The 27,500-nt window shown below is 45.5% G+C and overlaps 1 protein-coding gene across 1 annotated transcript in view; it reads left to right on the forward strand.

Annotated features, from left to right (window-relative positions):
- Positions 1-24,774, forward strand: part of LOC113816490 (uncharacterized) — a 35,592-nt gene extending 10,818 nt beyond the window's left edge. Inside the window, exons 2-3 of the mRNA XM_070135456.1 lie at positions 21,439-21,594; positions 23,817-24,774. Of these exons, the coding sequence (XP_069991557.1) occupies positions 21,439-21,594; positions 23,817-24,016 (356 nt within the window). The 3' untranslated portion in view covers positions 24,017-24,774. The remainder of the gene's footprint in view (positions 1-21,438; positions 21,595-23,816) is intronic.
- Positions 24,775-27,500: the final 2,726 nt, after the last annotated feature.

Below are 27,500 nucleotides of genomic sequence, written 5' to 3' on the forward strand. Positions count from 1 at the left end.
GCATTTGTCTGTGTATGTATGTAGGTAAATATGTATACATGTACGTATTTATTGATATATACATTTTTTTAAAGACATGTGCTTGCATAGTGCGTTAAATTGCACGAGCACGTTCACCGCATGGCGACCACCGTCATGAAAGTGTATTTTTAAGTTGCAATTATCACCTTGCACTGGACATCTGATGCACGAACACCCGCCGCAGACTGTTCAGCGATAAGTTGCAGAACCCGAAGTCACGTCCCGGGCCTCTGGTGCGATGCGGCGATGTCGTTGGGCGGGTATCTGCGGGAGGGTGGGTGGGCGTGGCTGAGGGGAGGTAGGGGGTGGGTGGGCGTGGCTGAGGGGAGGTAGGGGGTGAGTGGGCGTGGCTAAGGGGAGGTAGGGGTGGGTGGGCTTAGGGGGGTAGGGGAGGTAGAGGGTGAATGGGCGTGGCTAAGGGTAGGCGGAGGTAGGGGGTGGATGGGTGTGGCTAAGGAGCTGGACCAAGGGGGTGTAGGGGTGGATGCTTGAAATGTAACAGGTGCCTGACTTCGATTCTGTCATCATTCTGGTACACAGGGGTGGTGGTTCATGTGTGCTGTCTTTCTCTCTCTCTCTCTCTCTCTCTCTCTGTCTCTCTCTCTCTCTCTCTCTCTCTCTCTCTCTCTCTCTCTCTCTCTCTCTCTCTCTCTCTCTCTCTGTATCTGCTGTCTTCTCTTTCTCTGTCCTTTCGGTTTTTCAACTCTTCTTTTTCATCTCCCTCTGTCTCCGTTTTCAGTCTCTTTATCAACCTCCCTCCCTCGTTCCTTTCCCTGATTACTACCATCCTTTTTTTTTCTTTCTTCTTCCTCCCCTCTCCTTTCCTTTCCTTTCGTCCCTCCTTTTCAATCACCTCTCCCACTCCCCATTTCTCTTCCCCCATGATCGAAAATATTAATAATAAAAGAATAAATAGATAAAGATAAAAATAAATCATAAAATAAAAAGAAAACGAAAAGGCTAAACCTCTACCCCCTCTAAATGCTTCGGGGATTCGTTTCGGAGATTCGAAACACGAACCGAACCGATTCGACTCGTGGGCAGCGGGTTTGACGAATAGGTGATCGCTGTCCGTTGTCCGAATTGTGGGCTGGAGGGTGGTGGGAGAATCTGGCCTTCTATTTCTGTCTACTGTCTCTTTCTCTTTCTAATTCTCTTATTTCTTTTTTCTAATTCTCTTTTCTCTTTTGATTGTGTTTCTTTCACCTATGTTTTTTGTTTCTTTTTTTCTTCCTCTTTCTCTCTTTCTTCTCTCTCCTCTTCTCATCCATCCCTCCCTCCCTCTTTTTCCTCTCCCCTCCTCTTTCCTTTCCGTCCTCTTCTCTCCTCTCCCCTCCCCCTCCCCCTCTTTCCTTTCATCTTTCCCTCCCCCTCTCTCCTCTCCTCTCCCCTCTCCCTCTCCCTTTGTGCTCTTTCGCTAATTATCGCCCAGACTCTGTGTCCCCTTTTATCATGGCTCTCGTATGTCGAAACCTTCTCGCATTGTGACATTTCGCATAATACAATTCGTCGAGCTGGGATTAAACCTGAGGGTGCCGGTGGTCCAGCTCCACGTCTGGTTTTTTCTCCTTGCTTCGTTTACATCAATTACTTGCTTCATTTGTAGTCTCTTGCTTGTATCGTCCTCTTTTTTGTTTTGTTTTGTTTTCTTCACTTGCACTACCTACAGTTTCTTGGGGGTTTTGTATTATCTATAGGTTATTCCTTCCCTTGCATCACCTATAGTTTTTTTCTTCACTTGCATCCCCTCATTTCTTGCTTCATTTCTAGTTTCTTGCTTCATCGCCTTTTCTTCTTCTTCTCTTGCACTACCTACAATTTTAGTTGTTTTTTTTTGCATCTACAGTTTCTTTTTCCCCTTGCATCACCTAAAGTTTTTTTTCTTCACTTGCATCCCCTCATTTCTTGCTTCACACGCATCACCTCCAGCTTCGTCTTCGCCCCCCCCCCCCCCGTGCCCTAGTAAACATAGCTCAAGTGACATCGACCATTAGTGACGCCCAAGTACGAGAGAGGAGAGGCTGGAGGCAGTAGTGGTCGAGAGTTGTTGATGTCAGCTGATTCTAGCCTCCTCCAACCCCCTTCACCAGTCCCCCCCCCCCTCCCTTCTCCATCCCCTCTCCATCAGCCCCCCCTCCCTTCTCCACCCCTCTCCATCAGTCCCCCCTCCCTTCTCCATCCCCTCTCCATCCAGCCCCCTCCTTCTTCACCCCTCTCCACCAGCCCCCTCTCCCTTCTTCACCCTCTCCACCAGCCTCTCCTCCCTTCACCCCTCCCTCAATCCCCCTCCCTTCTCCACCACCCTCCGGGCTTTTCTACCCTCTCCCCTTCTACCTTCCCCTCCTTCCACTGACCTTCCCCACTCCCCCCTTCGGACTCTCCCTCTACTCGCCTCCAGGTGGCTCTCCCTTCCCGATCTCCCTGCCCTTTGCCCTCCCTTCGCATCCCCCTGCCTTCTGCCCTCCCTCTCCCTTCCATCTGGCTTCCCTCCCCTTTTTCCCCCTTTCCCTCCCTCCCTCCTCCCTCTACTGATGCCGTACAAACTCCCTCCTCCCTCTTCTCTCCCCTCCTACGACACTTCTTCTCAGACTCCTCCTTTCCCCCTTCCCCCCCCTTTCCCCCCGTCTCTCCCCTCTCCAACGATGCCTTCCAGGCTGCCCCCTCCCCTTCCCTCTACCTTCTCCCCTTCTCCCTCTCAACCCCTCCCTCTTCCCTCTCCCCTCTTCCCTCTCCCTCTTCCCTCTTCCCTCTCCCTCTCCCCTCTCCCTCTCCCCCTCTCCCTCTCTCCTTCTCTCCTTTCCTCCTCCTCCTTTCCCTCCCTCTTCCCTTTCCTCCTCTCCCCTTCCCTCCCCTCCCACCTTTCTCCTCTTCCTTCTACATACCTCTCCTCCTCCTCCCCCTCATCCCTCCCTTCCTCTCCCTTTTCCCTTTCCCCTCCCCCCGCCACCTCTCCTCCTCCCCATACCTCATCCTCCCTCCCTTTACCTCTCCTCCTCCCTTATCTCTCCTCCTCTCTCCCTTCCCTCTTCCCTCCCCTTTCCCTTTCCTCCTCTCCGTTCCTCTCCCTCCCTTCCTCCTCTCAACCTTCCCCTCCCCTTACCCTCACTCTATCCTCCTTTCCCTCCCCCTTACTCTCCTCCCCCCCCTTCCCCCCTCTTCCTTTCCTCCTCTCCTTCCCTCTCTCCCTCATCCCCTCCTTCCCTCCCCCCGCCCTCTCCTCCTCTCCCCTTCCCCCCCCCTTACCTCTCCTCCTCTCCCTTCCCTCCCCCTTGCCCTGTCCTCCCTCCCTTCCCCCTCAACGATGCCCTCCAGGCCCTCTCTCTCTCTCTCCTCTCCTTTGCCCTCTCCCCCCTCCCCCTTTCTCCCCCCCCCTCAACGATGCCCTCCTGTCCTCACCCCCTCACCCCTTCGCCCTGTCCCCCCTCTCCCCTCCTCTCCCCCCCTTCGCCCTGTCCCTAACTTACGCAATCTCGCCTCGCTCACGTCACAGCCGGCCGTTGCGTGCTCTCTTGTGCAAGCACTGCGCCCTCGACCGTCGCCGGCGCTCCGTCCCTGTTTGGGCTTGTGTTTTTTTTTCTCTCTCTTCTCTGCCCCTTTTTATCGGTGTGTCGCTTATTCCCCTGTTTCGTCCCTTGGAGGATTGCTCTCCTCTTGGCGTCGTTTTTTGGGATCTCCGTTTTTTTTTGCTTTGTTTTTTCTTCGGTCTGTCGTTCCTTCTCTTCTACGCATTGCTGTTCCTTGCGTCTTCGGGATTCGCCGTCCCCCACTCCCCCCTTACTCCCCCTCCTAATCAGGAGCTTCCACCCCCATCGGTTCCTCCCTCACACAATCCCCCAATCAGCGTTCTCTTCCCTTCCCCCAATCATCCCCTCTCCTCTCCCCCAATCATCCCCCCTCCTCCTTCCCTAATCATCCCCCTCCCCTCTACCCTAATCGTCCCCCTCCTCCCTTTCCCCCTAATCATCCCCCTTCTCTCCCCCAATCATCCCCTCCTCTCTCCCCCAATCATCCGCATCTCCTCTCCCCCAATCATCCCCCTCCTCTCCCCCAATCATCCCCCTCCTCTCCCCCGTCAACCACCCCTCCTCTCCCCTAATCCATCCCCCCTCCTTTCCCACAATCACACCCCTCCCTTCCCCCTTCCCCCCAACCCGACAATGACACGATGTGGCTGCCACAGGACTGACATGTCGCTGCCCCTCCCCTACCCCCTACCCACCCTACCCCCCTCCGCCCAGTCCGCTTTTACGCCTTGTTATCTTACACATCCTCTGGCCCTTCGCTTGGCTCACCCTTGCCTTCGGCCTCACCTGCGCCTTACCCTTGGCTCACCCCCAACTTTGCCTTGCCTCGCCTTTATTTCTCTTTTATCTCGCTCTTTAGCTTTATCTCTGCCTTGCATCGCCTTTATTTCTCTTTATCTCGCTCTTTATCTTTATCTCTGCCTTGCATCGCCTTTATTTCTCTTTATCTCACTCTTTAGCTTTATCTCTGCCTTGCCTCACCCTGGGATTATCCTTGGGTTATCCTTGGCTTATGCTTGCCTCACCCTTGGCTTATCCTTGCCTTATCCTTCCCTTACCCTTCCCTTACTCTTGCCTTCCCCCTGGCTCATCCCCAATTTACCCTTACCTCACCCTTACCTTCCCCTTGCCTGATCCCCATTTTACCCTTGCCTGATCCCCAACATTTTACCCTTGCCTGATCCCCAACATTTTACCCTTGCCTCACCTTCGCCCCCCCCTCCCCCCGGTCCTCCAATAACCAGCCAAACGATCTCCTGGAAAAGGGTGAGACAAGGGCAAGCAGCGGCGGGAAGGAGGACGAGTCCGGGCGAAAGACGAGACAATCCGGGTGGGGGAATATGCACATGCACGCTCGCATCCACGCACAAGCACTCCAGCACTCGCTCGCTCAAGCACTGACTCGCACTCTTGTACTCGCTTTTATACTCGCTTCTCGCTTTTTTATACTCGCTCTTACTCTTACTCACACACACACTCTCTCTCTCTCTCTCTCTCTCTCTCTCTCTCTCTCTCTCTCCCTCTCTCTCTCTCTCTCTCTCTCTCTCTCTCTCTCTCTCTCTCTCTCTCTCTCTCTCTCTCTCTCTCTCATACACACACACACACTCACACTCACACACATTCACACATACACTCTTACACTCTCACTCACACCGATACGGCCAGGGAGCGAGAGCGAGCCAGCACGTGCAACAAACTATTGTCAACGCGATAAAGCCCCTTTTCGTCCCCTTAATAAGCGGAGAGAAAGCGCTATTCAACACACCCTCCTCAGCTGTTGCGACCTGGGAAGACCTGGGGCTCGACTCCAGGGATTTGTATAGAAATTTGATCCTTGAGGGCGTCTTCGAGTCGTCCTTAAAGGGTGAGGGTGAATTAGCCGCTTGGATTAGGTGGGTCTGGGTGGGTCGTTCCTTCTGGAGTTGTCGGAGGGCGGTCGAAGAGGAGTGGTCGTTGCTGTCGTAAATTAAGGAAATGGGTATGGTTGGGCTTCTGTGGTTTTGTGGTGATGTTTAGTGGATGGGTTTTTTAAATCCTTTTATTTGGTTTTTATTTACTTGTATATTTTTATTTTTATTTTATCTACTTGTTAATTCATTTTTATTTGTATTTACATGTTTACTTATTTTAATTTTTATTTATTTGTTTATTTATTTTTATTTTTATTTATTTATTTTGTTTACGGTTCTTCACATGTGTAAGCGCTTTGGAATATTGTGGAAATTTACTCTTTGGATCTGAACAAACAAACAAAGAGCTATTTACATAACGTGACACTCGCGAGGTTGCAGACAAACAGACAACCACAGCAAGACAGGAAGAGAGACAGACAGTCAGCCAGACAAATGACCATACACAGCCGTACACAAACCAGACACAGGGAACGAAAGTGTGCGAGAGAGAGAGAGAGAGAGAGAGAGAGAGAGAGAGAGAGAGAGAGAGAGAGAGAGAGGGAGGAGAGAGAGAGGAGAGAGGAGGGGGAGGAAGAAAAAAAGCTTCAAGGGAAGCAGGGATAAAGATCAGAGACGGCATTTTGAAAGAATTTCTTGAGGAACATATTCACCGTCGCTCTGGCACTCTCCTCTCCCCCCCCTCCCCCTCCCCCCTTTTTCCTTTTCTCTCCCCACCACCATTACGTCCTCCTCTTGTCCTCCTTCAGGCCCTGTCCTCTCCTCCTCCTCCTCCTCCTCCTCCTCCTTCGCCTCTCCTACTTTAATCCTTTATTCCCCCGCTTCTTCTTCCTTGCTTCCCTTCTCCCCCTCGTTCTTCCCTTCTTCCTCCCTTTCCCTCCTTCCTCCCTTCTTTCTCCCTCCTCCTACACCTCCTTCCTCCCTTCTTTCTCCCTTCTTCACCCCCCTTCTTACATCTCCTCCTTACCTTCACCCCTCCTCCTCTCCCGCTCCCCCTCCTCCTCTCACCATCACCCCCTCACTCCCTTACCCTCCCTCCTCACTCCTCTTATCACTCCCCCTCCCCTCCTCCTCTCCTCCCTCCCCCCCCTCCTCCTTACACCTCCCCCCTCCTCCTTACTCCCCCCCTCCTCCTCTCCGCTCCCCCCTCCTCCTTACCACTCCCTCCTCCTCCACTTTCCGCTCCCCCTCACTCCTTACCCTCTCCGCTCCCCCCTCCTCTCTCCACTCCCCCCTCCTCCCCTTACCACTCCTCTCCTCCTCTCCTTACCACTCCCTCCTCCTCCTCCTCCAGTCCTCCTCCTCCTCATCCCACTCCCTCCTCCTCCTCCACTCTTCACGCTTCCCCCTCCTCCCTTCCCCCCCCTCTGCTTTTCTCTCTCTCCTCCCCCTCCTCCTCCTCCACTCCCCCCCTCCTCTCCTCCACTCCTCCTCTCCTCCTCTCCTCTCCTCTCGCCTCTCGCTATTCCTGGAACAATGAGTTGTGACTTGGCTCTTTTTTAAGGTGAGATTTCTGGATGTTATTTTTTTCATATCTTTTGGTCACGTCGACGAGGCTGAGACTCATATCATTAGTTTTTTTCTTTCTTTCTTTCTTTTCTTTCTTTTTGTTTTCAGATCTCAAAAGCAAAGTCATCGGGCCCTTTGTATATAGGCCTATTTCGAGAGATTTATTGTGGTAAATTTACTCGGTTCGTGATTTTTTTTTTTTTTTTTTTAACACAAATTGATTTCGTTCTGGTTTCATTTAAGGTAAATTGTCTCGCTTCTGAAATTTCTTCCCGCAAGTAAACTCAGTTCATGGGATTTCTTTACGTAAGAAATCCCGGCTCGTGAAAATTCTTTGCGTAAAAAAAATGCTAAAAAAAAAAAAAAAAATCCTTTACGTAAAATATGAAAATTCTTTACGTAAAAATAACCGCATGGAAATTCATTACGTAAACAAAGCATGAATTCTTTACTTGAAAAAATTAGCACATGAAATTTCTTTACGTAAAGAAAAAAATCCTCATGAAAATTCTCGGCGCTTCGCAAAAATTTCGCAACGTGTACTTTTATTTTATTCATTCTATGTACAAATTACTCACATTCATTATATTACAAATTATTACAATTTATTCCTTATTTATATTCATCATATGCCCCAAGATCTGCCAAATCCTTCATTAACTTGTATGCATTACATGTCCCAAGTTCTTACAAAGCCATTATGTACAAGTAAACAAATAACAGCATATTACCACCACGCCAGGGTACTCCCCCCCCCCCTGGGTTACGTCACTACCCACGGTCAGCTGGATCGCGCTCTAAGTCATCTGGGTTGAAGGTCGAGAGCAGATGGTATTGTGTGGTACTGGTGTAGGGAAGGAACAGGATTATTGGCGATATCCTGTGGGTTGGTGTGTTTGTTGGTGTTTGTTTGTGTGTGTGTGGGTTTGGGTGGGTGGGTGTGTAAGCGTGTGGGTGTGGGTGTGGGTGGATGGGTTTGTACGCATTTGTGTGTGTAGCTCAACTCAACTCGGTCATGTTTCTCTCTCCTCGTTCTTCACTCTCATTCTCTGTTGTCTCTCTTTGTGTCTCTTTTCTCTGTGTCTCTCTCGTTCTTTTCTCTGTGTCTCTCTCGTTCTTTTCTCTGTGTCTCTCTCGTTCTTTTATCTGTGTCTCTCTCGTTCTTTTATCTGTGTCTCTCTCGTTCTTCTCTCTCTGTGTCTCTCGTTCTTCTCTCTCTGTGTCTCTCGTTCTTCTCTCTCTGTGTCTCTCGTTCTTCTCTCTGTGTGTCTCTCTCGTTCTTCTCTCTGTGTGTCTCTCTCGTTCCCTCCCTCCCCTCCCCTCTCTCTCTCTTTGTCTCTGTCTCTCTCGTTCTTTCTCTCTCTCCCTCTCTCTCTCTCTCTCTCCCTCTCCCTCTCCTCTCTCCCTCTCCCTCCCTCTCACTCCTTTTCTCACTCCCCCCTCTCCCTCTCCCTCTCCCTCCCTCCCTTACACACCTACATATATATATGTATTACTACACATAAATGAAGAATTGTTCCGCAGAAACCCATCTCCCGAGTTCCCATCTCAGCATCTGCCTTCCCGAAATGGAAATCTTGTGTGCGAGTCCCGCGTTGATCACGTGTCTCGGCTGTCCTTCTGAATATGCTCCGGGCTCGAGTTTGTGGAGGGAAGGGGGAGGAGGAGGAGGAGGAGGAGGACCTGCTGGGGGGGAGGAGGAGGAGGAGGAGAAGGACCAGCTGGGGGGAAGGAGGAGGAGGAGGAGGGGTTCAGCTGGGGAAGGAGGAGGGAGGAGGAGGACCTGCTGGGGACGGGGAGGTACACTGCTGGGGGGAAAGTACAGTACCTGCTGGGGTAGGGGAGCCGACGGGGCCCGAGCGCGGCGCCGGAGACCTTTCGTTACTGGGTCTCGGGTGAAAGTTGGGCGTCTGCCTTCGTTGATATTCCGGACAAGTCCATGGTCGGTCGGCGATTGCGAAATCCATAGTAAACCAAAGGTGTCTCGTGATGCGGTGGGCGGGTGACGGGGTTGGTCGCTCGATCTGGGTGTCCGTTACAAGCCGATGCGGAGGTTTCTTAAGGTTTCTCCGGGCCCGTCGCAGGAGCCGGCGGAGACTTCAACGCCGCTGAGTCTTCAAGTCTGCGTTTGGTCGCTCGAGGAGAGAAAGGTTTTGAATGGAAATCTTGTCTTTTTACGGAATAAGACCTTATTATCTTTTCTTTTTTTTTTTTACGGAATAAGACCTTAACGTGGGGATCTTGTTTCCTCCCAGAGAGCCATTTTTTGCGCAACCTGTTTTGTGAATTCTCTAAGACAACATGGTACGATGCGACAGCGGGAGGTGGCGGGCGTACGACGTTCTCGATCTTCCCGGCCGAGTGCGAGGGGCCGGCTTCTTGGGACCGGTCTTGGTTGGGGGTCAGGGGGGAGGAGGAGGGGGGCGAAAGGAGGAGGGCAAGTGCTGAGCGAAAGCGGCGGTCCTCCGGGCGCGAAGCCACAGGTTATTGACTTCAAAAACCTCGACGTGGTGGCGGGCTACGCAACGCAGACGCCACGCCACTCGACGGCGTACCATTCTGGCGCGATAAAGGCCGCTCTGCCACGCTCCGCTTCGTTTGCTCGTTTTGTTTTTAAAAGGAAATAAATGAACTGCACTTTAAATGTAATAAACTTGATTCAAAATTAATAAAGTTCTATTATCGGTGTATTTTCCCATAGGCCTATATGTGAAGCACGAGTAGCGTAACAGCTGTAGACAACACGCCTCTGTATACAGCACGGGGGACGACGCGCTCGCACCAGTAATGCCTCGGCCTTTCAGCTTCCATAATAGGCTGTCCGCCTTTTCTCCGCTACCTCATCCCCCCTACTCGCTTTAGTCTCCTCCTTTCCATCTCCTCCCCTCTCCTCTCTCCTCACCTCTCCTCTCCTCTCCTCTCCTCTCTTCCCCTCTCCTCCTCCCCTCTCTCTCTCCTCTCCTCTCTTCCCCTCTCTTCCCATCTCCTCCTATCTCCCCTCTCCTCCCCTCTCCTCTTCTCTTCCCCTCTCCTCCTATCTCTCCTCTTCTCTCCTCTTCTCTCCTTCCACCTGCTTCTCCGGAGGATGTTATCTGGACAGCAAGATTTATTTGTCCGGGATTTTGCTGGTTTACTGTCGACGTTGTAAAGCCTCCCTCTACATCTCGCCTTGTTATGTATTTTCCGTCGCGGAGAACGATAGGAGATGGGAAGAAAGGGGAGGAGATGGGAAGAGAGAGGGGAGGAGATGGAAAGAGGGGAGATGAAGAGAGGAGGGGGAGGAAGAATGGAAGAGAGAGAGGGAGGAGATAAGGAAGAGGGGGAGGAAATGGAAAAGAGAGGAAGGAGATGAAAAGGAGGGAGATGGAAAGAGAGGGGGAAGATGGGAAGAAAGGGGAGGAGATGGGAAGAGAGAGGGGAGGAGATGGAAAGAGAGAGGGGAGGAGATGGAAAGAGAGAGGGGAGGAGATGGAAGGAGAGAGGAGGAGATGGGAAGAGGGGGGAGGAAATGGAAAGAGAGAGGGAAGGAGATGAAAAGAGAGGGGAGGAGATGGAAAGAGAGGGGAGAAGATGGGAAGAGAGGGGAGGAGATGGGAAGAGAGAGGGGAGGAGATGGAAAGAGAGAGGGGGAGGAAGATGAAGAAGAGAGAGGGGGAGGGAGATGGAAAGAGGAAGAGGGGGAAGAAGATGAAGAGAGAGGGGGGAAGAGATGGAAAGAGAGAGGGGAGGAGATGAAGAGAGAGGGGGAGGAGATGGGAGAAAGAGAGAGAAGGGGAGGAGATGGAAAGAGAGGGCGGGAGGAGATGGAAAGAGAGAGGGGGAGGAGATGGAAAGAGAGAGGGGGAAGAGATGGAAAGAAAGAGGGGGAGGAGTGGGATGGGAAAGTGGAGGAGGTGGAAAGAGATGGAAGAGAGAGGAGGAGATGGAAAAGAGAGAGGGAGGAGATGGAAAGAGAGAGGGGAGGAGATGGAGAAAGAGAGAGGGGAGGAGATGGAAAGAGAGAGAGGGGAGGGAGATGGAAAAGAAGAGAGGGGGAGGAGATGGAAAGAGAGAGGGGGGAGGAGATGGGAAGAGAGAGGGGAGGAGATGGAAAGAGAGGGGGGAGGGGATGGAAAGAGAGAGGGGAGGAGATGGAAAGAGAGAGGGGAGGAGATGGGAAGAGAGGGGAGGAGATGGGAAGAGAGGGGGGAGGAGATGGGAAGAGAGAGGGGAGGAGATGGAAAGAGAGAGGGGAGGAGATGGAAAGAGAGAGGGAAGAAGAGGGACGATAGTGAATGAGCACACTGGTGACGGATAAAGCTTGGGACATTCGTTATGTGATGGGATTTTCTATATTTTATTGGCGAAATATATCCGCGTCAAGGATTTCGGTGTTCTCCTAAAAATGTCGGTTTGTTCCCGAGGGTTTTCTTAAACTTGACCTGTGTTCAGATCCCGTCCAGAGCACGCAGGCGCGGCTGAAAGCTGGGAAATTCTAAAGCTGTCAAGACTGTTGTGCCACTCGCCTTCAACCTCCATCCCCCCCCTCCCTCTCCCTCTCTCCCACTTCCTCCTCCCCCTCTCCCTCTCTCTCACTACCCCCTCTCCCTCCTCTCTCACTTCCTAGCCCCCTCTCCCTCTCTCACTTCTAGCCCCCTCTCCCCTCTCTCTCACTTCCTAGCCCTCTCCCTCTCCTCACTTCTAGCCCCCTCTCCCTCTCTCATTTCCTACCCCCCTCTCCTTCTCTCCTCATTTCCTACCCCCCTCTCCCTCTCTCTCCCATTTCCTACCTCCTCTCCTCTCTCTCATTTCCTACTCCCCTCTCCCCTCTCTCTCATTTCCTACCCCCATCCCTCTCAATTCCCTACCCACCTCTCCCTCTCTCTCACTTCCTACCCCCTCTCCCACTCTCTCACTTCCTACCCCCCCTCTCCCTCTCTCTCTACTTCCTACCCCCTCTCCTCTCTCTCACTTCCTACCCCTCCCTCTCTCTCTTCCTACCCCCTCTCCTCTCTCTACCCTAACCTCTCCCTCTCTCTCACTTCCTAACCCCTCTCCTCTCCCTCACTTCCTACCCCCCTCTCTCCCTCTCTCCCACTTCCTACCCCCCTCTCCCTCTCTCTCACTTCCTACTCCTCCTCTCCTTCTCTCTCATCTCCCTTTCTCGGCTTGCCACTATCCTATCACCTCTCCTCGCTCTCCTATCTTCCCTTCTCCCTTTCCTACTCTTCCCCTCATCCCATCTCCTCTTCTCTCTTCCTTTCCCTCTTCCTTTCCCTCTTCCTCCTCCTCCCACTCCAGCTGTGAAAGGGAGTGGCAGTTGTTACTGTCATGTTTCTTGTCCACTTCATGTCACGGCTAGTCATGCAACTGTTCATGCAGTCGCATGACTAGCCGAGACATGTCCAGTTCAGCATGTTTAGAAATGACGTTAAAAATGTTAAAGTCAACCAAGACGAACAGAGAGAGAGAGAGAGAGACGGATAAAGTAGGAAATGTGCGGATTCGTGGTGGATAAAGCAGAAAATGTGCGGATTGTTGACGGATAAAGTAGAAAAAGTGCGGATTCGTGGCGGATAGAGTAGAAAATATGCTGATTCGTGACGCATAAAGCAGAAAATATACTGATTCGTGACGCATAAAGCAGAAAATGTGCGGATTCGTGACGGACAAAGTAGAAAATTACGGATTCGTGAGCACCGCAAAACCGCGTTGGCTACGAGAGACAGACACAGATAAAGTAGAAAATACGCGGATTCGTGACGGACAAAGTAGAAAATTATGGATTCGTGAGCACCGCAAAACCGCGTTGGCTACGGAGTATACTAAGGAACAGGAAGACCCAAGACCCAAAGAGCATCGGGAGAACCAAACGAGCGACCTTCCTTGGAGGGACGGAGGACCAAGGATAAGAATACAGACAGACGAAAACATATTTGTCCGCGGGTCAGATGCGGCTCTGGTATCTTGAGGGTAAATCAGACCTGAGATTGGTACCTTTGATTACCTTGTGTATTCGAATGTTGATGGAACCAGCGTCTCTCGTTATCATGGACTCCGTATTACAATGAGAAGCACTCAGACTTATCAGAACACACGCATACATACGCGTACACGCATACATACGCGTACACGCATACATACGCGTACACGCATACATACGCGTACACGCATACATACGCGTACACGCATACATACGCGTACACGCATACATACGCGTACACGCATACATACGCGTACACGCATACATACGCGTACACGCATACATACGCGTACACGCATACATACGCGTACACGCATACATACGCGTACACGCATACATACGCGTACACGCATACATACGCGTACACGCATACATACGCGTACACGCATACATACGCGTACACGCATACATACGCGTACACGCATACATACGCGTACACGCATACATACGCGTACACGCATACATACGCGTACACGCATACATACACACACACGCATACATACACACACACGCATACATACACACACACGCATACATACACACACACGCATACATACACACACACGCATACATACACACACACGCATACATACACACACGCATACATACACACACGCATACACACACACACACACAACGAGAGCGAGCGAGAGATAGAGGGAGGAGGGATGAGGAGGGCGTGGGAAGGAGAGACAGAGCCAGAGGAAGTGGAGCGAGTGGATAGGTCAGGAGGACGTCCTGAGGACCCGAGGCTCTCGTGAGATGCCCTTGAGAAAGCGACAACAAACCTGTATTGGCATATGCTGATTTAATTACGGCGATGCCTTCCTTCTGCGGCTGTTTTGAGATATGCATAGTGCACTGTATCTGTGTGTATGGGCATGTGTGTGTGTGTGTGTATGGGCATGTGTGCGCGTGTGTGTATGGGCATGTGTGTGCGTGTGTGTATGGGCATGTATCTGTCTGTGTGTGTGGGCATATGTGTGTGCGTGTGTGTGTGTGGGCATATGTGTGTGCGTGTGTGTATGGGCATATGTGTGTGCGTGTGTGTATGGGCGTGTGTGTGTGGGAATGTGTGTGCGTGTGTGTGCGTGTTTGTGTATGGGCATGTGTGTGCGTATTCCATTTACCCATTTATGTGACTCACAGGCTTTTATAATGGATAGCTGTCCATAATTTAATGGTCAAACAAAGGCTATATTTTTAACCTTTGTACAGATTGAAGTGGAACCCATACATGTATTTTTTATTTATTTTAAACACTGGGATTAAATGATTATTTAATTAATAATATATATTTTTTTTTCGAAGAAATAGAAACTATAAAAAACACATTTTTTATTTATTTTACTGGGATGAATTGATAATGTCATTGATAATATTTTAGTTTTCGAAGGAAGAGAAACACCGTATGAAATGGGCATGGAACAAAGCCACGCTCGGGGATCATTGCCAGGTCGGCGTGATACCCTCCCTTCGGCCCCTTTGGTCGGAGTTGGCAGCTGTGTGTGCCAGCAAACGAGAGCGAGCGCAGAGCAAGACTTGGCAGCAAAGAACCAAACCACGTTTACCTCACTCTCGCGTGCGCCAACAACCTGGCTCTTCTTCCCCTCTCTCCCCTTCCCCTATTCGCACTCCCTCCCCCTTCCTCCTCCCCTTCTCTCACTTCCCCTCACTTTCCCCTGTTCGCACCCCCCCTTCCTCCCCTTCTCCCCCTCCCCCTCGTTTCCTCCTCCCCCTCTTCTCCCCTCGCTTCCCCCTTCCCCTCCTCTCCCCTCGTTTCCCCCCCTCTTCCCTCGCTTACCCCTCCCCGTCTTCTCCCCCCCCCTCTTCCCTCGCTTACCCCTCCCCCTCTTCTCCCCTCGTTTCCCCCCCCCCCATCACTGCTGCATCTTTCCCTTCCTTTGCGTCCTATTTCCCCTCTCTTCCCCTCGTTACCGAAATTCACTACCTGACCAGGAATGGCTCTCTCTCTCTCTCTCTCTCTCTCTCTCTCTCTCTCTCTCTCTCTCTCTCTCTCTCTCTCTCTCTCTCTCTCTCTCTTTCTCACTCTCCTCTCTTCCCTTCCGTTCTCTTTCTCTCTCCCTCTCCCTCTCCCCTCTTATTTATCTCTTTCTCTCTCCCTCTCCCTCTCCCTCTCCCTCTCCCCCTCCCCCATCTTGCTATCTCTCCCTCACCCCGCTGTATTCTCAATCTGTGGCAACCTATGAACCATATTTATTGTTTCCATAAGGCGGTTACTCCTCATCGCAGAGTAAATAAGATTCCGTGGGTTCTCTGTTTGGTTCTTTCATAAACGTAAGAAATCTGTAGTTCTGTTTGCATTTAACGCCCCTTTTAGCGTTGGCGCAGACCCAGGGGTGTTCTGGTGTTCAGTGCCTAGCTTAATATAGCGCATTTCGTAACCTGTCGCACCAAAAAATGCAATATTTAATTACAAACCGCGGCATTATTCCATCGTTTCCCGCCACAGCGAAACACAGTACGGTGGCAAATTTCATAAACGCATTTCGGAAACGTAATAACGTCACATATTTTTTTAAAAGTAATCCGTAACTCATCACCATTTTCATAGGAAAAAAAACATCACATCCCACATAGCATGACAACAGGACACACAACGTTACGTAATATAACACAAAGAAAGAAAACACCTCTTAATATTCTATAAGAAAAGACTCCAATGAATACACACGCAACATCACATCACTTCTCAAACGTCATCAGCAGCATCACATCGTCATTTGATTCTCTCGTAAACGCCAGCAGAAACATTTTTTTCATTATATTCGAATAAACATGTTTAAACAACAAGCGAACGAGCCTGTTGGTGCAGAATGTGTCATTACTTAGCGCTGAATACCTTTTCCGTTTTATGACGTAGAGAGTTAATCATCTTGTGGAGTTGTAGGTGTTGCTGTCAGTATTCTTTATATAATATCTAAAAAAAAAAAAAAAAAAAAAAAGAAGAATTTTGGGTGTCATTTCCGGAGAATTTTAAAGGAGTTCTTGCGTGGAATTGTGAGTCGGCGAAGGGATGATTCGGTTCAAACTAGCTCCGGACTAGGAAAACCCGGGCAGACTGGTTTCAATGTAAATTATTCTGAAACATCGTTCATATGATACACACACACATATATACATATATACATATATACATATATACATATATACATGTCCACACACACACACACACACACACACACACACACACACACACACACACACACACACACACACACACACACACACATATATATATATATATATATATATATATATATATATATATATATGTATGTATATATTTATTTATTTATTTATACACACATGTACATGTATATCTAAACAGATAGGTAATGATGTTAAATACATTATATATGTATGATGTATATATATATACATACACTACAGTTCGTGTGTTGTTTGTTAATTTGTGTGACTAAAGTGGAAGTTTCCATTGGCCTTGAATATATTTCCCATCCCCTGCGGTACTCGCAACAGATATCATGTGTATGCGCGCGCGCGCGCTTGTGTGTGTGTGTATGTATGTGTGTGTGTGTGTGTGTGTGTGTGTGCGTGTGTGTGTGTGTGCGTGCGTGCGCGTGTGTGTGTGTGTGTGTGCGCGCGTTCGTGCGGGCGTGTTTCTGTGTGAACATAACATGAATAGAGCAATGTGTTGTTCACGCGTCCCCCCTTTGCGTACGGCTGCCGTGCGCGCAGGAGCCCGAAGAGGAGCGCCCTTTTGGACCGCCGCCGCAGCAACCGGCCGGCAGAATCCAGCTGTTGCGCAATCAGACGCGCATCTCCACGCCTTCCACGAACCCCATCTCGCCCCGTGTAACGAGGAGGAGACACAATGGGGAGCAAGAACATCCTCCGAATTTTGACATGTTGAAATCTCGGTGACGCCATTATGCAGGATGGTAATTTCCCTCCGACTCGGCAATGTGAAAATTCCGCCACACGACGGCTTTGGGGACGAGGGCGGCGGGGGTGGGGTGGGGTGGGGTGGGGGGTGGAAATGCATTACCCCGCTCGTCCAGCTTTGTCCGCCTCGCCCATGAATGATTATTGTGAAATATGCAACGGGGCCGCCTTAATAATGGTCGTAAGGGTTTCGGGAAATGGAAAATTACGGCACGCTAACTTCTACGCTGAGGCATTTCCGTTTTGCTGTTCTTCAAAGAAACAAAAAAAAAAAAGCTACACCCTCCTACACTGCGCACATACACCGCTTTCTTTATTTTCTCTTCTCTTCTCTCCTATGTATTTGTTATAACGATTTTTTAAATATCCAATTTGTTTGTTATAACGATTTTTTTATATCCTACTTATTTGTTATAACGATTTTTTGTTTAAATATGTTATAACGTTTTTTGTTTAAATATGTTATAACGATTATTTTTTTAATATCCTATTTATTTGTTATAACGATTTTTTGTTTAAATATCTGTTAAAACGATTATTTTTTTAATATCCTATTTATTTGTTATAACGATTTTTTATATCCAATTTATTTGTTATAACGATTTTTTGTTTAATATCTATTTGTTATAACGATTTGTTTAATATCTATTTGTTATAACGAAGCTTTTTTATATCTATTATAACGAAGCTTTTTTATATCTATTATAACGATTCTTTTTTAATATCTATTTATCTATTAAAGCGATTCTATTTTTAATAATTCAGAGTAAAAAAAAAATGTATGTCAAGATCCCATTAGGGAGAACGAGAGCCACTTTTCCCTCCTGCGAAGTCGAAGTCGAAGTCAAATTGGCGACGGTTTCTGTGGTCGTTCTCTCATGCGCGGAACCAAGAGTTTTGCTTGACCGAGCTTTTCAAATGGAGGAAGAGAGGGAGAGACGGAGATAAATGAAAGAGTGCTGTGGAGGTTGAATGCTGATTGGAGAGAGAGAAGGGGGAGAGGGAGAGGGAAGTAGAGAGAGAGATAGGGGGAGAGAGAGAGTGAGAGAGAGGGAAAGGGAGAGAGAGAGAGAGAGAGAGAGAGAGTGAGAGAGAAAGGGGAAAGGGGAAAGGGGAAAGGGAAAGGGGAAGAGAGAGAAAGAGAAACAAAGAGAGAGGAGGGAAGGGGAAGAGAGAGAGAGATAGGGGGAGGGAGAGAGAGATAGGGGGAGGGAAAGAGAGAGATAGAGGGAGGGAGAAAAAGAGAGAGAAAGAAAGAAAGAGAAAGAGAGAGGAGGCAAAGGGGAAAAGAGGGAGGGAGAAAGAGAGATAGGGGGAGAAAGAGATAAGGGGAGAAAAAGAGAGAGAGGGAGAGGAGAGAGACGTGGAGGGGAATAGGAGTGTATTTTGCTCGTACTCTGCTTTGCTGACACAGTACTACGTGGAGCCACGGTTACTTCATGAGCCGGCCTATTATAGTGTTGCCACACTTAAGTTGATAAAGAGATGTGTATCACAAGTTTCTCTCTCTTCCTCCCCCCCCCCTCTCTCTCTCTCTCTCTCTCTCTCTCTCTCTATCTCTCCCTCCCTCTCTCTCTCTCTCTCACACAGACACACACACACACATACACACACACACACACACACACACACACACACACACACTCACTCACTCACTCTCTCTCTCTCTCTCTCTCTCTCTCTCTCTCTCTCTCTCTCTCCTCTCCCTCTCCCTCTCCCTCTCCCTCTCCCTCTCCCTCTCTCTCTCTCTCTCTCTCTCTCTCTCTCTCTCTCTCTCCCCTTTTCTTCCCCCTCTGCCCTACTCTCTCTTTCCTTTCTCTCCCTCTCCCCCCCCTCCCTTCCCCCTCCCTCACCCCCTCTCCCCCTCACCCCCTTCTCCTTCCCTCCCTCCCTCACCCCCTTCTCCTTCCCTCCCTCCCTCACCCCCCTCTCCCTCTCCCATATAAATAAGTACATGTAAGAGAGAGACTTATTCAAATACTTATTCAACGATTCTGGCGACCATGCATCAAGACCGACCTCGTTAAGGGACTCTCCAACTCCCAATTGGTCGTTAAGCCAATCAGACCCACAAAACGACCATTAACTCTACAGTATCCGGGAGATTTCGTGGCGTTGTTGATAGACAATTTCCCAGAGGATGGCTGTGTTCTGGCTGCGAAAGAAGTGTAACCGTACTCAGCTCTGGGTTGCAAAAGAATGCAACTTCAGCCGGCCGGCAATGCTGAAGTGGCTCCCGGTGTCTGGTGGTCGCTGCCAGAGGTCGTCGGTTCTGTTGTATTACATGTCTATTTTTCCCTCGTACTTGGTCGTCTGTTGGTTGTTGCATTTTATCTTTTTAGGATCGTATTTTTGGTAGATATTTTTTTCATTGCGAATGTGTACTCATTGCCATATGATTATCTTTTATTTTAGATATATGGGCTAATTTCTTTTTATATGCATGTCTTCAGTTCATATTTACTTTTTGTGCAGAAAATACAACTATTATTTAAAAAGTGCAAATACCTTCATATCGAAAGTACAAGCCTTAAGTTTCCTAGAAGTTTTGGTCCCAGAGCATTGGCTAATCCTTGCCTGAGCCACACCGCAAAAGGTCAGCAAACGCGTCTAAAAACTTAACCGAGAACAGATCTTTGAATGGATCGCTAAACAGTCTGATGAAATGGCAGAAACCCGCTTGAAATGTTAGGCCACAGGAGGACGCAGTTTGTCGATAGTACGTTAGAATGGTATGCCTCGATTTTTCGTTGATAAGGTGTATTTAACCGGTGTTGATAACTTCGATAAATCCCGCCTATTTGCACTCGGAAATTAAGGGTGTTGAGAACCAGAATCAATCAGGAGGTTCTGATAGGCATGCAATAATTGGTTAATTGGAGTGATAAGTCTCTCGTTTTCGTCTAAAAAATGTTCGTATTGGTTAACCTCACCAAGCAAACACAGACCTTGGTTGATAGTGAACCGAGGTAAATTTATTACCTAAATACGCTTTTTACAAGAGAAACTAACCTCACCTTGTGGTTTGTTAAGGTTATTGGTCGGATGCTAGTTTCGAGAGTAAATTACTTATGATAATCAACACACATTTCTAACATAGGTTAAATAAAACAGCCTCTATATATGGTGGTTGATGTAAATCTCTTGTGGGTTCGGATTCACAGACAACTTTCTATACTGATATAATGTCAGCTTCCCCTTTTAAGGTTTAGACGCTGAGAAGTGAAAGTTTGTGGTCTTCTGGGTTTCATTGCCAAGGTGGGAGTGAAACTTCTCGTTATAGGCCTACATCTAATTTTGACTTATTAGCAATGTACGTTTTTTTATTCATTTATGTTTATATATTTATTTTTTTGTTTGCGGTTTAGGGCCAAGGTTGATATTAATATTATATAGTGGAGGCGTGACAAGACAAGACCGCTTGATCTCTCCTACGTAGCATTCATAGGGTGTTGTGAGAGTGACCAGCTGGCAGTTTTTTCTTTCTTTCTTTCTTTCTTTTTTAGAGAGAGAGAGATTTATGCGTTCAGATTAATCAGTCCGAGGTGTTCTTTATTGTTTATTTGGCCATCTCCATACTGCCTTGATTGTTGTGTTAATCATTTATTCAGGTTAGCATATATACCCACGTAATTTCTGTCCGTTTGCACAGTAATTTATCAGTAACTTTTTTTGTTTTGATCACTCTTTACATATATATCACTTAGCACCCTACGCATAAACATTGAGATTGAATTTTATATATATATATATATATATATATATATATATATATATATATATATATATAGAGAGAGAGAGAGAGAGAGAGAGAGAGAGAGAGAGAGAGAGAGAGAGAGAGAGAATCCCTCCCGTTTATTTCTGTCAAAAAATATATAGTGTTGACGAACCTCCAATGTCATTCACTTGTCAAATCAGTCCACTATTTTCCCGCCAACTGTCACAAGTATCGTGAATGTTTACGTCAGTTCCCCCGTCAGTCACTGAACGCCATGACAAACGCAGGGATTTTAGCTCTACCTCTGTCATACAGGTATTTCTCAGGGATCCATGTTTTATGTGCGATAGAGGTTAAAATCTCGCTTTAAATTAGCAGGGGTGACCTTAACGAATTATGAATGTAATGCATGAGTCCAGGTTTCGGTGTTAAGAGTTCAGTCAGTGTTTACCTTTTGTAGCGTGGGGCGGAATTTGTAAATCGAATTTAAGGGTAAGGAATAGTTTTATGAAATTCATCCGCATTACCATTGTTATTTTATTTTTATTTATTTATTTATTTTTTTTTTATCATGAAACTCGTATCTTTATATCAACTATCCACTGCGAAATTATATGTATTCTCTTCTTAAAAGAGTGATTCTGTTAGTCATCATTATTATTGTTACTATTATTATTGTCATTAATTTTAGTGTTACTACTACTACAACAATTACTACTGCTATTGCCCTTATTATTATTAACACTATTTTATATTATTACTAGTACTGGTATTAGAAGCAATAACAGTAACTGTATCGCCATTGCTACGTTACTTTCAATATCATTCCTCCTCGCCCTTAACACTGCTTACCCTCTGTTGCAGCCGTGGCACTGGAGTGCTTCGTGTGCAACTCGCACGAGGACCAGGCCTGCTCCGACGAGTTCCAGGTCAACTCCACGGCCCTCCAGAACGCCTTCATCAAGACCTGCGAGGAGAAGGACAACCAGACGCCCTTCTGCCGCAAGATGAGGATGGACAGTGAGTTCGGCGGGTCACGTAGCTTAGAGACAGAGACGAATCATATACTCGCGAACGACAAAACAACTATACTGTTTTGATATTTTTTAAATGACGGAGAAAATACTATTCACAAGGAATTACTTTCGTGTATAGTGTTTTTTTTTCTGGTATAAATTTGCTTAGACAAACACTAAGAACTATCAAAACAAGTGCATGTTACGGATTCTAGAATTTAGAATCTAACATCAGTATAAATATTGTCGAAGTTTAGATTATCTTAGCTCTAAATTGCTGACGACTAACAAAATTACACAATTAGACTCCAGACCACCCAATAAAAGGTAGAGTGTAGTGCATGCCAATAAAGTACACCATGTAGTATACTTAAAAACACAAAACCTAAAACACAAAACCCACAGTTTACTTTTATCATCGAACCATGGAAATTTTGCCCAGGATATTTTTTTTTTTTTTCTGATAATTCGGGACTTTGAAGCGTCAGACAAACATTTTAAAATTGCTGTTGCTATGCTACGAATTTTCTGCTTCAATTGGCTAGACACAAAGACCTTTCTCTGCCAACTAGGATTGAGACACTGACGCACTTTCATAAAGACTCACAATTGTTTCTTTTTGCAGAATGTTTTATAAAACTGTGTTCAGTATCATTGTTCATTAGCCAGCAGATTTCATTTTGGTCAAGTTCTGTAATTTAGTAAGCATAAATAATTTTGATTATATATATTTACAGTAATTTGGATTAGATGTAGTCTAGAGTTATGCATGCGTCATGGAAAAATGTAGTTTAAAGTCAAGTTGTTTTTCAGTTACAAATAAGTTTGTCTTTCTTCAATCCATACTAAATATGGTTTAGTTTAGTACATAATAGTAAAATGCAGATAAATGTTAATTATTTTTTATAGATTTTTCCGCATGCTGATAGTAATTTTTATATATATATAAAATTTAATTTTTCGCTCAAGGCACAAAATAGACTTGGCCTTTATTACTAGATTCCTCATTTACTTCTTTAAGAATCAGTTAATTTTATAGATTTAGATAAAAACATAAATATGCATGTCATCACCCGGTATTCCCTTCTGGGTAACCTCCCTACAGTGCCAGTGCCAATAAAAAGGACTATTGGCTTATGAATAAAATAAATAACGTTCGACCAATTATTTGCATTGAAGAACCTTTGAGTAAAACCTGATGCGCTTGAAGATCAGATGATTTTGAAGTTTTGGGAAAGTTTCAGGCACAGTAGAGAGGTTACACAAGGTATTATTCACATTTGCTTTTTTTGACAGCTACCATTTTATTTTTTTCAGTTGAAGTTGGTGAGTTTCAATCGCCAGGGAGATAAGTATTAAAAAGCTTGGAATAATGGGACCAGGAATGCTGTATGGATGTTTTATTTTCACTTTTCGAATGCTATGAATCTTTCTCCTCTCTATTCACACCCCACCCTCATCCCACACAAAAAATAAATAAAATGAAAAATAAATAAATACAAAAAAATGCAGAATTAATATTGAATGATACTGAATTCGGAAAACCCACAAGCCTTTGCCGATGTAAATGTGAAGATATTTGCTTGATGACTTTGCTTTGTTACTTTTATTTTAGATGTATGATATATGTATATTTATATATATATAAAATATAGTATATGATAATATATATATTTATGTATATATATGTGTATGTGTATATATGTATGTGTGTGTATATATATATATATATATATATATATATATATATATATATATATATATATATATATACACATATATATATATACATATATATAGATACACATGCATACATCTGTATTCATATATTCATCAATTTATTTACTTGTGTATATTTTGTGCTGATTGACCCCTTCCTTTGTTATTATTTAACTGATATTTGATTTGAATGACTACATTTATTAGCCTCGACTATGAGTTGGCATGACGCCCAGTATTGCATCTTGACCCTTGATTTGTTGATAATTTTAAGATATTCCATTTGGTCAAGTTTTCATGCATTGTGATCCTACTGAAGTTGCCTCTATTTCACACCTCCCTTCGTTCAATATTAGCATCAATACCACACACAACTGTTCCACCCTTCTTAATCATCATCTTCCAAAGCCATTCTCATCCCCCAAGCCTGCCGACGGTTAAGTAAAAGAAAGTAAAGAAAAACACACACCAGGAAACGACCGTTAATCTTTCCTCTCCATCTTCCAGTCTACCAAGAGAACGAGATCCGCATCCTCCGTGACTGTGGCTACGAGAGGAAAGAGGACCGTGAATGTTACCAGAAGCGTTCCGACGACTACATCGTTGACGTCTGCCAGTGCGACGAGGACTTATGCAACGGCACCCCCTCCCTCTCCCTCGCCCCGCTCCTGGCTCTCGCCCTCCCCTTCCTTGCTCGCTTCCTGTAAATCCCGTGTGTGGTGAATAGTTTCATTTGGATCGAGGATATAAAAGCGAAATATGTGCTCTCATACTCTCTCCTCTCCTCCCCCCCTCCCCCCAAGATGCAGTGTTTTCTCTTTGCGTCTTAATTCACACTTCCATCTTAGAGTATTTGTCCCTGTTACCTACCTTGTAGGGATTTTTAAAGAAATGTATATATGATATTTTTATTTCCGCCATAATTGAATGTTTGATTGATTCTGTAGCAAATGAATACAGAGATACTTTTACCTAACAAAGTATTTGTCCTAAGGTCTTCCTTTGTCTGGTATATGACGAAATAAATTGACAAAATGTGAATTGTATACATCAGGATCCTTTAAGTTCATTTGACTTGTAGTGTCATTCGATTAAATTTGTTTTTTAAGAAAATATAACAATTTAATAATCATCATTTTCCTCTACCATTTTTTTTAAGTAGCATTTCTGTACAAAAATAAATTGTGTGTAAAGAATGTTAATTGCATTAATATGAGAACGAGGTTGTATAACAAAAAGGTAGATTGTTTAGAACTGTAATCTAGAGAACCACAAATATATGAAAAGACATAGATCTTAAAAAGTGCTCTTATAATGTTGTTAAAAACAGATGTTAAAGCTGACTTGTACATGATATTCTAAGCGAATCAGATCACTGTTGAAATGTACATTAAAATAAAAAGACAATCAGCTATTTTGCACATGCTTAGGTTGTAAATGGTGGTTAATAGAGACCTTAAATCAATCTTGACTTTTTATTCTCCTTGAAAGAAACTTTTGGAATATTTTGCACGATTCTGACGTATCCACAGGAAATTGAGAACGGGAATGTTATCTATAATTTACTTTTGAGATTAAGTTTTTAAATGATTACTATTGCTATTCAATGCTTTTGAATAATGTTATATTGTAATAATAATAATAATGGTGCTTGTTAAGCTTCAGGAAATACCAGGTTACAGAAGCCATGTAATTTTTTTTTATAGATACAGAATATTGCAATGAAGTGACGCAAAGACGGTCATAATAGCAATTAGGGTTGTTGCATTGTTTCATTTCATTTCAACTGAGGGTACCGTTACGAGTTTACAACTTTAACAGATTATAGGAAATAAACTTTACATTTACTCTTACTAATCCTATTTCTGCAGTAAGTCACCAGTAAGGGCATATAAAGACGTATGAATAGTATAGAGAATTCTGGGGTTAATTACTACTTCATACCGTACCTGTGAGAAATTTCCAATTATTAACCTTTTAGAAATGGAGTCCATCATATACAGCTCTCCACATGACCTGTTTCATATGTTGGAGGACCGCTCAGACATTCAACGATCTCCAAGCGTTGATTCGCATAGGAATGGCATGGCGTTTATGTTTCGCCTCCTCTCTTCTTCCACTAATACTATTGTACTTTCAAACATATGAACTAAATAACATAGTAAAAACAGTTCCACCACTCTTTATTTATCAAAATTTGAAGTCATACATACCAAATCCCAAAAAGGACACAAAATATTGAGAGCAAAATAATTAATAATCCATACGATCTGAAATAAGGAGAGAGAAAACCAAAACACGCGTCTCTCATGGGTACATCTTTCGAAAGTTGCTTATTCAAAAACTGTAAAAAAATTTACCTTTCCCCTTAACAATCTTCTTCATAATATTAAATTGATGATTTATAATTCACAACAAATTAGGCATGTAGTTTCATCACTGATACAAAGTTTAAAATTTCCCACAAATAGTATCCGTGAGGTAAGTCTAAATTTTGCTCAATACCAGTTCCACTTCGAGGGAGTTTCCCTGATCTATGACAAATGGCCTGACGTTGGACTTTTGGGGGAAACACTTCTCGCTTTTAGTCTGCGAACTTTCATGTGAATTCATAAAGTTTGTGGGGAATTATAAACACTAATAATTAATTCTACCAAAAATATAGTTTGTGACAGATTATTCGCACATTTATTTTATCATATTTGTGTATGTAGTCTACGGCCATTCCTGCAGTAGAGCTATACGAACCTCGGCTCCAGTTGCGCTTCTTGACCAGAGGCCACGCACTCCATCAGGCCAGGTCCCCAGGGAACACCAGAGCACTGTGACTGCCATTGGTAGGACACTGTACTTGCACTGGCATATACTGTTGAACCAGAGACGACATTCCTTATAGCTTCTTTTAATACTGTATTACCCATGTGTTAAATGAATGTTGAGTTTTCAAAATGACTGAGTGGAGCACAAAGAAGTCGTTCATTCAGAGGCATTGTCCAATACGGGAAAATGACCAACAATTTAAAGGTAAAACTTACCTTAATATACTTTCGAATTTGTTAAAAGTTGGTTTGATAGCCTAATTTTAGAGTATGGAGAGATATATCGTACCGTCAAGTCCATAGAGCTGGTGTCAGTATTTATATAATTACGATGGCGTTTGTACAGTAGTAGTGTACCCATTATCAGTGCCGGTTTATCCATCAGACACAGTACCTATACTAGCCTGCGAGGTATGTACAGGTAGTGGGAGAAACGCCATTATTAATAACCGTGTTATGTAACGCCATTACTTCTTTGACATTGATAGTACTGCCATTATTTTTCATGAGAAATTTGATAACGCCTTTACTTTTTTCGGTCATTACTTATTACTTCATAAGAGGGAAGAAGAAGAAAACGAAAACTAGTAAGCGACGAAAGAATCGGACGGATTAGCAAAGGGGTCAATGGACATTCCACTGGACCGTGACGTGACAATAGACACTAGCGACCAGTCTATTAGAGCTAAAAGGATTTGTAATAGATAATCGCGTGACAATGGAAACTGGATTCTAATGAAGTCGGTTGAAATTCAAATCGATTCCGTTATTGCTAGGCCGTGTATAACGTGTTGTTTCACCTTTTAACATGTGAAAAAAGATCATGGTAATAACGAAAAAGGGCGGCGGATAGTGTTCGCAGTCAAGGACTGTATAAATAAGATCACTTTTCTTACAAATTCTGCGCAGTTTTGGTTAGTAGGGCCTAATACTGTCACTTGGAGCTGGTTACGAACGGCGTGGGAATTAGAGAATTGTAGGATGAGAACGGTAACCAACTTGAGAGAATAACTAAAACGTGTTTTAGACGTTGACTCACACACAGTCTATTATAGACCTTGGTCGCAATTTTCGGCCATTAGAGAAGATTTTGACGTCCCGCAAGTTGGTCATTGCGGATTTATTTATTGGTCAAGGTAAGAGATTGTTGATACGAAATCTAGATATTTGCCCGAGCTCTGCCCTGCCAGATCATACGAGGTGAAGATTTTGTAGACTAAGCGCGGGGTAGGGAGACGACAGCCTATCCTGAGAAGGTGGTAGGGGGCGAAGCAAGGATGGAATTCTTCGTTAATTCCTCTGCCAGGAAATAAAAAATATTCAAAGTTGCTATTGTTATGCAAAAACGGTAGGATTAATGAGTCTTCCAGAA

This window comes from Penaeus vannamei, chromosome 20, assembly GCF_042767895.1.
Source record: "Penaeus vannamei isolate JL-2024 chromosome 20, ASM4276789v1, whole genome shotgun sequence".
Lineage (NCBI taxonomy): Eukaryota > Metazoa > Arthropoda > Malacostraca > Decapoda > Penaeidae > Penaeus > Penaeus vannamei.